Consider the following 13114-nt stretch of genomic DNA (forward strand, 5'->3'; position numbering starts at 1 on the left):
ATTTACAGTTATTTACTACGGGATTATGAAGCATGTACATAATAAATATTATACAGGGATTTTAAAAACAGGCAAACCCAACATTTCCTCCAAATACCACCTACCAGATTTGGTCATTTCCTGGAAATCTAGAGCTGGAATCACTTTTTTTTTACTGGCTGAATAGAAGTGGCTGAAGTTTTCAGTGAAGGGAATGCTCATCTGATCTTCTCTGGCTACACTAGAAATCAGACAGATAATTTCTGATTAAATTTTGTTTGGGGGGGGGAAGGGAGACGATCACCTGCATCCACTCCTTTGTCAGAGATGAAAGATATCCATGAGGCCTCATGATTGGCTGAGGTTTCCTCTGCTGCATCTGTAGAGAAAAAGTGCAAATCAAAATAAACTTGACTGACAATGCACATATCTCTCCTGTAAAAAGACTTGAAAACCTGTGTTTGGGCTAGCAAGGAAAAAAATCAAAAAATCCCCTTAAAACTTACTGCAGGATGAGTGCAGTCTTCAACCAGCTCTTCTTTCAAGCAGCAGTTGTGCTTTACTTTGCCCTACAAAAGTAAGGAAATAATTTCTACCAGTTTAATGGGTGCCCAGACATGTTAGTGCCATGTGCTTTTGAAATCTTGTTCTTGTGTGGCAGAAGAAGGAAACTAACCACATTAGATTTAAAAAAAGGGCTTCATTTTTACTTGCAACTGAAATGTCATTCTGTGATTTTCCCTATTTCCAGTCCTGGAGGAGCTGCCTGCCCCTCTGTACTGGGGCTGCTCCTTCCCTTTCCCAGAGCTCTGCAAGAGGTGTCAAGTCCAGCTCTCTCCATAGAGAGATCTGCTAAACACTTGGCATTTTACTTACACCTCTGTTCCAGAACAGCTGAAAACCACCACACAGATCAGACAACCAAGCTCCACTGAGAGTCAGGAAAAAATGAGAAGCCCCAGAGGAGGTTTTTGTGAAAAGGCAATGATCCTGCATGTAGGGAAGCTGACAGCAGTCAGGTGGTGGGTGGTTGTCTGGGTATTGCAAGGCCAATAGTTCCTTGATTTTTACTGCTTAAGAATCACAGCTTGGGGTTGCAGCTCTACCTGCGTGTTAGTCTTTTGGTAGACCAAAGTCCCAAAATAATTCAAGTTCTTTAGAAGGCTTTTCCTTGAATCATAGAAGTTCCTGAGTTGGAAGTTTCTCACAGGCATCATCAAAGTGCAACTTCTGGCCCTGCACTGGAGAATCCCAAGAGTTCCACAACATACCTAACAGTTCTGTCCAAATACTTCTTGAACTCTGTCAGGATGGTGCTGTGACCACTTCCCTGGGGAACCTCTTCCAATGCCAAATCACCCCTCTGGATGAAGAACCTTTGTCAATATCCAACCTAAACCTCCCCTGACAGAACTTCAGGCCATTCCCTTGGGTCCTGTCCTGGTCACCACAGAGCAGAGATCAGTGCCTGCCCCTCCTGTTCCCCTCACAAGGAAGCTGTAACTGCACTGAGGTCTGCCCTCAGTCTCCTTTGGGCTGAACAGACCAAGTGACCTCAGCTGCCCCTCAAGGCCCTTCACCATCTTCCTGGCCCTTGTTTGGATGCTATCTAAGAGCTTTATGTCCTTCTTACATTGTGGCACCCAAAACTGCCCCCAGCACTCGAGGTGAGGCTGCCCCAGCTCAGAGCAGAACAGGACAATCCCCTCCCATGCCCAGCTGGTGATGCTGTGCCTGATGCCCCCCAGGACAGGGTTGGCCCTCCTGGCTGCCAGGGCACTGCTGGCTCATGTTCAACTTGCCATCAACCAGGACCCCCAGACCTCTTTGCACAGCACTGCTCTCCAGCATCTCATTCCCCATTCTGTGCATACATCATCCAAGTTTGCCCCACCCCAGATGCAGAATTCATCACTTATCTTTGTTAAGCTTCATACAGGTGGTAACCCAGCCCTCTAATTTGACTTGGACACTTTCTGGCTAGCCCACAGTTTTTCATTTCTTCATTTACCATAACACTTTCCTGAACTGTTCATTCTTTAGAGGATTTGTCTTCCAAACCACTCTGCTGTGCTGCCAGATTTCAGCGTAATTTTCCTTCCTCTTGCCTCAGATACTGGACACTTCTATCGTAGACTAAAAAGTCATATTTAGTAGAACTTTCAGTAACAAGCAGCGTGATGTCAAGGCTGTAGCTGCACATGTAGTTGTACTCTTTCTCTTCTCTGGGTTGAAATCAGTACACTGGGTTTCAAACAGAGTTCAGTCAAAAATCATTGCATGTTGTCCACAGAAGGGGTGGGGACTAATTTGAGGCGATAGCTTCTTTTGTCCTCAGCATAGCCCTTGGCTAATCATTAAATCACGTCTGCAGGCTCTGCAGAAGTGCAGAGTGCATTTTGAAGGGGACCAGCGTGATAAACACTGCAGGGTGGGAACAGGAGCTGTGCTTACATTCATGTTTGGCAGTGACAATCAGCATTATCAAGTGATGCTTCATTAGTCATGTGAAGAACAGAACAACGCTGTTGCTTTATTTGCAGCCTTCTGACTCAGTTATATGCTGACCTTGGTCCATATAACTCCAGTCATAACATTCTCCTTCTGTGGCATATCTTAACCAAAAGTCATCAAGGCCTTTGACTCTTCATGACATGCTTCACAGCTCTGCCTACATACCTGTGTCTGCATGCTAACACAGCTGTGTCCCACACCTGCCCAGCGCCTAACCACCCTTGTTCAAAGGCAGAAACTCAGCCAAGGTAGCTTCAGAAAAAAAAAATGGTTTAACTTGTTCTACTCCTTAGTTCTGTTAATCCTCATAGAAAGTCACTGCCTGTGTACTTTGTGCCAATCCCATGTTCAAAACTATATTTGGTTCACATCAAGAGGAATTTTCTTCTCAACACTGCTCCAACAGAAAGCATAAGCTTCACTTGCTGTGGAACACATGACATTACTCCAAAAATAGTCCACTACTTCTTCAGCTTAAGAGTAATGAAGTTACCTGTTGGAGACAAAACCTACAGCTACAGGCAGGGAGCATGCTGGAGCAAGGCAGAGGACAAATGGGATCCTGAAAAGCAACATGGTGCAAAGCAGCAGCAAAAGGGGGCAGGGGAAGTAAATTGGGATTGGAAGTCTCAGGAATGCCAGGAAACAGATGCAGTGACAGATGAGAGAGAAGCATGGACAGCCCTTTTGTGTGGGCTCTCAAATCCACATGGACCACATATATGGAGGTGAATTTGACCTGGGCTGGTCACAAATAAGCTCTCAGTTATGAGAGGTGAGGCAAATCTCACCTGGCAATGGCTCCACAGTGAGTAAGCAATGAGTGCTGCAGCTCTTACACTGCACACCATCACTCACCTGCAGCCTGCCCGTGGTGGCAGGAAGGCTCCTCACTGCTCTCACTGTGTTCTCCCAACTCAGCTTCCCTGGACTTTTTCCCTGGGGGTGCCCATGCCATGTCCTGCCCCTTTAGGCTGCAGCTTCTCCACTTGGCTGGCACCTAGGGAAGGGAAGCATGAGGCAGGGGCACATCACAGCCAGCTGGAGCAGGGGCTGCCCCATGGGATTAGCCTGCACCTGCCACTGCCCAGCAGCCCTGGCACCCTGTTCCCTCCCACTGAGTGAAGACAAGAATGCATCAGTCTTCACAGAATAACCATTACCCAGGTAGAAAAACAGGTAAGTCACTTTATCCTTGGGAATTCTGCTCTGTGGTCTTCCCTCTCCCCCTTTGCTTGCCCAGATGCTGTTCTCTGGCAGCCTCCTTTCAGGAAGGAGTGCATGATAGAGCACCATGAGTGCTGCTGGAAGCAGCTGGGAAGTGAGGTGTGGGAAGCCAGAGGCCTGTACCTACTCAGAGATCTGTGCTCCTCTTCAGGAGTGGCTTGTGGGGATCATATTCCAGCTCTGCAGCTCTTGTAATTTCTATGGCATGCCCTGCATAGCCTCCTGTGGCTGGATGTGCTACATGGAAGAAATTCCCCACCCAACCCCACTGGCTGTGCCTGTTCCAAGGATAGGCTGCCCCAGCTCGGGTGGTTGTGCTGTCCTTTCCAGTGGCCTGTGATTTGTGCCTGCCTATAAATCTGCCACCTGTGCCTGGTGCCATCAGAGCTCTTCCAGGAAATCCCCGTGCCATGGCCTCGCTGCCTGATCCTGTGAAGGGAGGCTGGGACAAACCCAAAGCGAGCGTGCGCCGTGCTGCAGGCGGGGCGTCCCAGGGCTCGGAGCGCAGCCATCGCTGTGGATCAGCGAGGCTGGCCCAGGGGGAGCAGCTGGGCCACCCGCTGGCCAGGCAAGGCCTGAAAGGGCTTTTGCTCTGGTGTCCTCCAACGGAGCAGGGTCAGGGCACGGGCACTCAGACAAATGCAAATGGACTGCATCAGCTGGGGGAAGACAAACATAGGGAAGAGGAACGGGGTGTGCTGCAGCTCCTGGCGGGATCAGAAGCAGCACTGCTTTCACACACGTTTTGCTAAGCATAAAGGCTCCTCTGATGTTTCATGACTATCAAAGGCCTTGAAATTCACAGGAATTTCAAGGAAGGCAGAAGTTCATCTGAAATGAGAGAAAGATTATATTTTCCCTCCCACCATATTTCCAGCTTCCCAAGAATTTTCCTTTGAAGACTCCACTGCTCCCAGAAATGTCTTTATGATGTTTTTAAAGTCATTTCCCATACAGGATCATCACTGCACAGCACAAGCAAATGACAGAGGCTCAGAAAGCAATGTATGGGGGTGAGAACTGAGGAGGTGGGTGAGCTTCAGCTTCTCAACAAAACCAAATCATCCATAATTAGAGGCAATGTTTGTTCCAGAACCAGATGTCCCTTAGTGGAGGGAGAGTGGGGGCTTCCTGAGTGGCTGTTTGACCCAGCAGTGCCTTACTGCTTCCATGCTGGCCAAACCAAGAATACAGATTTGAGCTATGGGAGAAATTGCACTTTCTCAAACTTTTTCTCTCAAGTACAAGCTACTCCTATCTGGAAAAGAAAGCACCTGCTACCTGCCTGCAGCAAGGGAGAAGGTCTCACAGCAATGCATTTTAATTTCCAGCCCCCAGAAGGGGACTCCTCTCACTGGTCCTCTCTGATATCTGGCCACCAGGGAATAGATAAGCATGGAGCAGACTGCAGAAACTGAGATGAAACTGCTCATTTCCCTCTGATAAGAGGGAGCTGATATTGAACCTATTAGTCAGATTATGGTGGATCTGAATTTGTTTCCCCTTGAGCAGTAGCTACAGAGACAGAGCAGCTGGATTAAGTTTCGCTTTCCTATGTAAAATGACTTAACAGAGTAGATAAAACTTAATATTTGTGGAGGCTCATGTGTTTCCCTGAGACCTGATCTCAATAATGTCTTATGAATGCCTTACTGATTGTTCAATGAATTATTTTTCTTCCTCTCAGACTGTTAATAATAAATTATAAGTAGAAGGAATGTAGAGACTGCTTGAAATAATTCCGTGAATGAGAGCTCAGCTGTGGAACTCACTCTGTTTTGCCTTCCCCTACCTCTGAGCAAGTGCTTTTTGATGAAGATTTTGGGGCAGAGGAGCTCCCCTTGTTCTTGTGAGACAGGAAGGCCCCAGGGATCTGAAGGGCGCTGAGTGAGCTACACTGGGGAAGCTCAGCCTGTCTGTGAAATACACAAGGTTTCAGTGCAAACCAGCTGGCTGTGTGTGTACATTGTTGGACACCTCCAGATGGGCTTTCACTTGGCAAAGCAGAGGCAGGAGGGACTGAGAAGCTTCAGAGGCAGAGGAGGAGGGATGGTCCCATTTCAAGGCTGTGGAAAAGGACTCAGGATCTCACCATCTCCTCCCCTGCTGTGGGCTTTAAGAGATGTTCAGTGTGAGTCACATTCACCTCACACAGGTTTTGCTGTCTGAAGGGTTCACATCCAACCAAGCCACCTACATGGAGAACCCAGGCAGATAACAGAGGAGGAGAAAAGTTCTTGTTTGTATCAGACTTTTCTTATAATCTAGGCTGACTGCCCTTATTGCTGCCCACGTCCTGCAGCTGACGAGGAGCAGGAGCCTAGCTGAGAAGCCCAGATCAGAACTAAAGTCAGTCATCCCACTCTGGTGCCAACAGCCACCACCCACACAGCAATGTTATGTGCATGGGTCTCTACTAGAAGCTATTATAAGAGGGGTTTCCATATTAGTCATGACCTATAAACATATACTCTATAATATATATATGTATTGTAGAGTATAATCCATGGATTATAAAAGTCTGCCCCTTAGCATAGTTCACCCTGGAGGTTTCATGGATCATTTCACACATCTCAGTGTTAAATAACAGCCCCCTCTATATCCATAGGCACATAAATGGATCAAACTGAGCTACCCCAGTTACTCTCAGCAGCACTTTGCTCACAGGGGAAAAAAACAACAGAGCATTAAGAGAGGAGAGAGCACCAGGAGAGTAAATGAAGGACAGCATGAAAGACACAGGGTGCTAAGGTGGCAGCTGCATTTATAAACTTCCATTATTAGCCTTCACCTTCATCCTTGCCTCTTCCAAATCAAAGTACTTTCACTTTAAATAGTGCCATGCACCCAGAGGAAGCTGCTGAAAACACCCAGTAGGGCAGTTTTTGCACACAGCCGAGCCAGCCCATGCCTTGCATTCAGACCAGAGGCAAACAGCTTTCACCATCCCCAACATGCCAGTACCACACGTGGAGCTTAAAGCCAAGTGAGGACATTGAGGGCTTTGCCCTCAAAGGAGCAGCCTTTTGAAGAGGAACAATGGGCACCATCCCACCCTGCAATGTGGGCACAGTGTAGAGCAGGGAGGAGGAGAGGCTGTTCATGCTGTCCCAGGAACACAGAGACATGGACTAAGCCAGCAATAATCCCCCATGCTCCTCTGCCCAGTCACTGCACACTGCTCCAGCTAGCTACAGCAGGCCACATTGGTGTGCACAGGAGAGAGTAAAGGGCAGCTGAAATCTTGATGGCAACAGGTAAGAAAATGTTCTTTAAATCAAAAACAATTCTACAGTTTCAGCAGGAATACCACATACAGAAATCCCACTGCAGGCTTCCTAGTTACTTACACCAACTGTTTTGGCACACATACATCCTACAACAGCATTTATTCCACCGGTAAAGTTTTCAGTAAAACCAGTGTCCCAGGCTCCCCTCTGCCCAAAAGGCAGCCCCGAGGCACACCAAGGCTGCAGGTTAGCTTGGAGTCTCAAGTGAGGGAGCATGAGATGGGCAGGTCAGCACTTTTGGTGTTGCTCATTAGAATGACTCACAGTTTGGGTACAGAGCCAGGTAGATGAGGATTACTCACTGCTCCTTTCAGCTGATCAGAGCTCACCTTCTTCCAAAACCTGAGTTAGCAATTGTCACCTTTGCAGACTACAGGCTAGCCAGACTTGCAGCAGGCTCATTACCAACATTTAGGCTCATATAAATCACCCTGTGGTGGGACACCACGGTGCTGTAGATGGGCCAGGAGGGGTGCTCGGGATGCTCTGCTCCTTCTGCTTTCTCTGTGACTGCCACAGCACCCACCAGCTGCTGGCACATCAGCCACATCAGCTTTCCACCATCCTGTGCAGGAACAGTCCCTGTGTGGGTGGCTCCCAGGCTGGAGACTGCCAGGCTTAAAGCCACCAAATAACTTTGCTTCACAGCAGCCACTTGTGTGAGCCAAGCTGTGGGTCTGCCCTTCTACAGGGCCCAGAAATCACTGAGGTCATTTCAGGGAAAGAAAGCTCCAAGGAAAGAAAGAAAGACATCTATGTCCTCAAAGACTCATAGGCACCTGCTGCTGCATGAAATCAAGGGTGAAGTGGGTTTTATTTGCACCTTTTAAAAGCCAGGGTGTGGATTCCTCCCAGGCTGGCACTTGATCCTCAGAAACAGCACACACTGAGGACTGAACAGCAGAGCCCCAGAAAGGTTCTTATGTGTCATCTCAGGTTTTGCAAAGTGGCACATGACAAACACCTGAGGTATCCCAGCTCCTTTATCTCTGCTCTGGTAATGAATGTTTTAGCCTTAGCTAGTCTCCCCCACCTCCTTATCAGTATAAACCCACCATTTCAGAAGCAGTGTTTTTGGTGCTGCATTGCTGACTCCTGCAACTTGGGCAAAATTGCTCCAGAAATCAGAAACTTGTAGGTCAACATTTACTATCCTTGCATTAAACTGTGTGGTCATTATTGCCCCTGTGTTACAGCATGCACTTGGCAGTCACTATGAGCTCATTTGTACAAATACCTACTCATGTCTGTACTTCCATCACACTGGTTCACTAAAATAGCTCCCATATGGGAAATGGATTTTCATGGTTAGTTTTCTCTTTCCCCAGCCATATTGCTTGTACATCTCCTTCTCCTTTGGCTGTCAGACCTGCAAGGCACCAAACCACCAACCTCTCCTATGTTTGGCAGGGAGCTAAGGAGCATTTCCATATTTCCCCACATTGGTAATGTCTTTATTCTTAGTATTTGGGATGTTAGAAAACAGGTGGGGAAAGAAAAGGATATTTCTGCCAAGAATACATGCCCTTGTTCTTAAAAAAAAAATAAAAATCATGTTTCAGGCATTAATTCAGCCTCCAATTTTTAGGGAGATGGTGAAGATAACCCTATAAATAACAGGCACTACAGCTGCTCATTGAAAGATCATTCCTGTAACAAGCCACAATAAAACAGTGTATTTATAAGGATGCCTTCAAAAAAAAAAAAAAAAAAATCAGTAGGGGAAAGAGAGAGAAGGGAAGAAAACATCTGACCAAAAATTGTAATTAATCTGTGGAGGAGCAGGTGACAACTTAGGAGATCCAAGAATGCTGCTTTTATAGTCATGAAAATAGCACTGAACACTGCAGGTCTGCATTCAGGCCACCAAAAGAGAAATCTTGTGAAGCAAGCAGGTGGGGCTGATTTTAATGCAAGGAGGAAGTGCCTCTGAAGTTATCAATTTTCTTTTCAAAAAGATTCTTGCAGCAGGCAAGGATCAAGTAATTACTTTGCCCCTGTTCACAAGATATCTCAGAATAGTAACAGACCACACACCCAGGAGATGATTAAAGGAAGCCAGGGGTCAGGAACACAGAAAAGCTTGTGATACAGAAGAGAAGATTTGCATGTCCATTAATATTTCATGACTTACAAGCCATGTGGTTCAGAACAAATATCTGCACAATAAAGCAGAACTCTCTGCCATCAGGTTGCATATTCCAAGACATACCTGAGTCATAAAGGTATTATTTACATGCCTTTACCCATGAAAAGAATGCAAAACTGTCTGAATCCTTACACCTACTGTAGGGAAACATGGAAAGCCTTTCTGAAGGCTCAGCAGGATTTAAGTGGGGCCTCTGCCCTCCGCTAGACCTCTGCACAGAGTGAGTTTCAGCCTAAAAGCAAAGCATAGGCAGCATGTTTCATACTGCAGGCCTATTAGATCCACTACAAAGGAAAAGAGCTGCTGCACTGTCAGTATGTCTCTTCAGCCTCTACTCCAACCCATGAAACAAAAGTGCTATTTATATGCAAGTGTATAGGTAGCAGTGCAGACAGGAGATATTGTATTCTCTGCCATTATTCCCATTTTAGACACATCAAAGCTGGTAATTGAATTTTAAAAAAAGCCCAACAAAATAAAACACCAAACCATAAGCAAGTACTTTTCTCCCAGTGAACAGAACAAGACGTGTCAGGGGTTAAGCAGAAGTATTTCGTCCCAGGATTTTGGCAATTACGCCTGGTGAGATTTCATTCTGGGAAAACAAGAGTTTATTGTGGTGGCATAAGCAGGCCCTTTCCTCACAATCAAAGCTAGGAATATTCCCTGCCTGCACTTGCCTGCATGTGGCTGGAATAAGCAAGTGGAGCGAGCTGCTGGGCTGACTCACCGGCACAACCAGACTCTCCTGTTGCTGCCAGCCATGGACAGAACTTTTTTCCTGCCTTTGCACCTGGGCTCTCCCTTTCCCAAGCTGTTATAAGCAGTGAGGCTCCTGACTTGAAAGAAATGCTGAGAGCCAGAGTGACATTGCTAAATCGCCCAAAGGAATGGCTCAGAGCAGGGAGGCATGTTAGCATTGCTTGTCAAAGCTGCTGCTTCTCTGAGTCTCTTAGTGCTCTGTGTGCATGTGAAGGAAAAGGTGAGAAGAAATGAGAAGTTGTGGAGAGGAGAAAAAAAAAATAAAATAAAGCACTGCACCAGAATTGCATCCACTGTTTTACAGACAAGAATAAAAGTCCTTGCTTGGGGAATTTATAGCTAAAATGAGTCTAATACCACAGGGCTTGACTGCCCTGATTGAGTGCTTTGCAAATTACTCACATGAGCAGCCCCACTGACTCCGTCTGAAGGATTCTTCCACGTGCACAGTCTGGCTCACAGTGATTAGTGACAGCAAACTGCAAGGGGAAAGGCATGACAAGGGAGAAATTGCTCTAAGGCAACATTATTTACTGCTTCCCTCCCTCCTACCTAAAAGGAGTCAGGTGTTTTGACTATTTCATTCATTGGCTTCACCTTTGTTTGAAACCAGGTGCTTGCCAGAGTGGAAATAATTTATTTCAAGGTTCCTTCACACAGGGAAGTCTGAAGACAAATCTGCAGCAGGTGAAAGTCCTACTTCATAAATATTATTATCATTGTGAGGCACATGACAGCTAGTAAAATGCAGTTGTTTACTTCACCAAGGTAAAATCTTGGAAGAGTCTTGACTGAGAAGGCAAATTCTCCACCTGAGGTAAATTCTCCACCTTCCACCTCACTGCTGTTGGCCCAGAGTGTTTGGTTGCTAGCTGTCTTGTGGTGGAGTGTGACCAGGGATAAACTGGTTAATGTTGGATTTTGCTGAGGTTAGTGATGTGGCTGATGGGTGATTTTATTTTATATCTACCTGCTAACCCTGGTTCTTTCTTGAGAAACCCAAAGTTGTCACTCACAAAAGGTATTTGTCTCTCTCCTTCCAAAGCAAATTGAAAGCTCTCTGAAAAATTTCCATCCTGAATGTAACCATTCACAACTACAGGCCTGAAGCTGCAAAAACTGTTGTTCTTGCTTCAAAGTTAATTATTTTAAGGCATTTCACTTTCAAAAGTTGTATGTTATGCTGGGGGTTGAACAATGTGAACCTCACATGATTGCAGAGCAGCTCTCACTCCTCTCCTGCCAACCAGGTTTTCAATAATCCCATTTTTCTTCTCAGTCCTCCCAGGTCTCAAGTGCTGTCAGTGCTGCCCAATTCCACATTTCACTGGTGAAGACACAAGGCAGCACTGTTTCCTGCAACTGCATCTCTCTCCCTCTGCCTCTCCTTGGACTTGCCAACTGGGAAAAACAGGAATGCAGCTCCATCCTTCCCCAGTGAGCCTGTGGGACTCAGATTGTTATGAACACAATCATAGAATACCAGGTTAAAAGGGATTGCAAAGACCATCTAGTCCAACCTTTCTTGGTAAAAACAAGGTCTAGACATGGGCTAGTATGCCATCCAGCTGAACATTAGTGTCCAAAACTGGAGAATCCACCATTTCTCTGGGGAGGTTATTCCAATGGCTGCTGTCCTCCTTGTAAAAAATGTCCTCTTGTGACCAACCAGAATCTTCCCAGGAATAACTTGTGCCCAGTTTCTTGAGATGGCCATTTCTTGAGACAGCACTACTGGTAGACAGCCTCTGAGGTGATCTAAACCAGGACTCAGCTGGCCTATGAGATTCTGGAAACTACATCATGGGTTTGACTAAGTAAGAAGTCAAAGGTATTTTGTTTTGCTCTCATGCTTTATTCTCAAGTATATTCAAGATGGTGAGACACTTGGACATTGTGATGATACTGGAGTGCACTCAGCATTGTACTGCTCGAGCACTCTACAAACTCAAATGTGGCCATCCACAGCTTACACTCTACTGAGGCTCTCCTGTTAACCTCATTTCCCTGACGGGAAACTGGGAGACAAAGATTCAGAACAAGAGCACCAAAGGTACTTGAGTAAAAGAGTAGCTTTCATCAGGGGTGGCTGGGGAATGCAAAAGGCAAAGTTATAGCCACACATGCTATGCATGTGAAGACAGGGAGAAACACGCCTGAGAGAGATGGACCCAAGCTGCCCAGCTGGTTCCAGCTGGTTCCACTGTGGCTGTGGTGGAAGGATGGGGATTTACTGACCAGTGCTTTCCCCTCTGCACTCAGGTAGGTATACTGTCTCTGGGTACCAGGGGTTTTCTTTCTGGATGATGCTGCTTGAAACAGAAGAAAAAATGAAGATAAGCCAGTGGTGTGTTCTTTTCTGGAAGACCATGAAAAAGATTCTTTTGAGGAAAACCTCGGTGACCACTCTCCATATCTTGACACATTACTTAAGGCAATGGTGGTATTTTGGATTTGGCTGCAGGGGTCTTGCCCAAAACTGCACAAATCATTAGTAATGAAGGAAGCATCTGAAACCCAGGCATTCCAAACATTAGATTTGTGCCTTCATTATCAAAATAGTTCTCTTTCATCTGCTTGGACTCATATGTAGGTGAAACAGGCTTTCTAAATAATGTCACATTTGATCATCCTGATCTAGACCTTAAGTCTTGCTTGTTGCCTTTCTGTACCAAGAATGACCTGTGCCACCTCACCATCCTAATGAAGGGAGAATTTGTCTATGAAATGCAGGACAGCAAAGAAGGGGGCAGGGCAGAACCTTAGAATAAAAGAACAAGAAATTCAAATTAGGCTGAAGAAGGGAAAAATTTCCAACAGAGAAATTAACAAGCTTGCTTAAGATAACAGGAGATACAGTAAACCAGTTCTTCAAGGACTGAGATAATTTCAATTTTCTTCACTTAAAATTCCAGCCTACAGTCTCTGATGAACTTCTTGTCAACACAGTATGGGCTTGACAGTGCTGCTCTTGTTTAGGGTTGTCTCCTCTTCTTGACTCATATAAATCCAGAGTAATTTGCAGTTCAGTACAGGGTTCAAAGCTCTGACATTATTGTTATTCTTTATCTTCTTTCAGTCCACATTGGTATACATTTCCTATTTTCTCTCAGAAACAAAGTTGAAGATCTGCTTCATTCGTTGCCTTTCAGAAAAAGAATCATAATTGTCTCATCACTAAGGTTATATGGAA

General features: G+C 45.8%; 1 protein-coding gene and 1 long non-coding RNA gene across 2 annotated transcripts in view; both read right to left on the bottom strand.

The window, feature by feature from the left end:
• Window positions 1-485: 485 nt before the first annotated feature.
• On the bottom strand, window positions 486-10402 carry LOC143693721 (uncharacterized). Its single transcript, XR_013181659.1, has 3 exons — window positions 10324-10402; window positions 3352-3493; window positions 486-548 (listed from the first exon to the last, which is right to left on the bottom strand). It is a non-coding gene; the product is annotated as an uncharacterized LOC143693721 (long non-coding RNA).
• Window positions 10403-11755: 1353 nt separating this feature from the next.
• Window positions 11756-13114, bottom strand: part of QKI (QKI, KH domain containing RNA binding) — a 154283-nt gene continuing 152924 nt past the window's right edge. Inside the window, exon 8 of the mRNA XM_077175666.1 lies at window positions 11756-13066. Coding sequence (XP_077031781.1) covers window positions 13056-13066 — 11 coding nt within the window. The 3' untranslated portion in view covers window positions 11756-13055. The remainder of the gene's footprint in view (window positions 13067-13114) is intronic.

This window comes from Agelaius phoeniceus, chromosome 3 (genome assembly GCF_051311805.1).
Source record: "Agelaius phoeniceus isolate bAgePho1 chromosome 3, bAgePho1.hap1, whole genome shotgun sequence".
NCBI lineage: Eukaryota > Metazoa > Chordata > Aves > Passeriformes > Icteridae > Agelaius > Agelaius phoeniceus.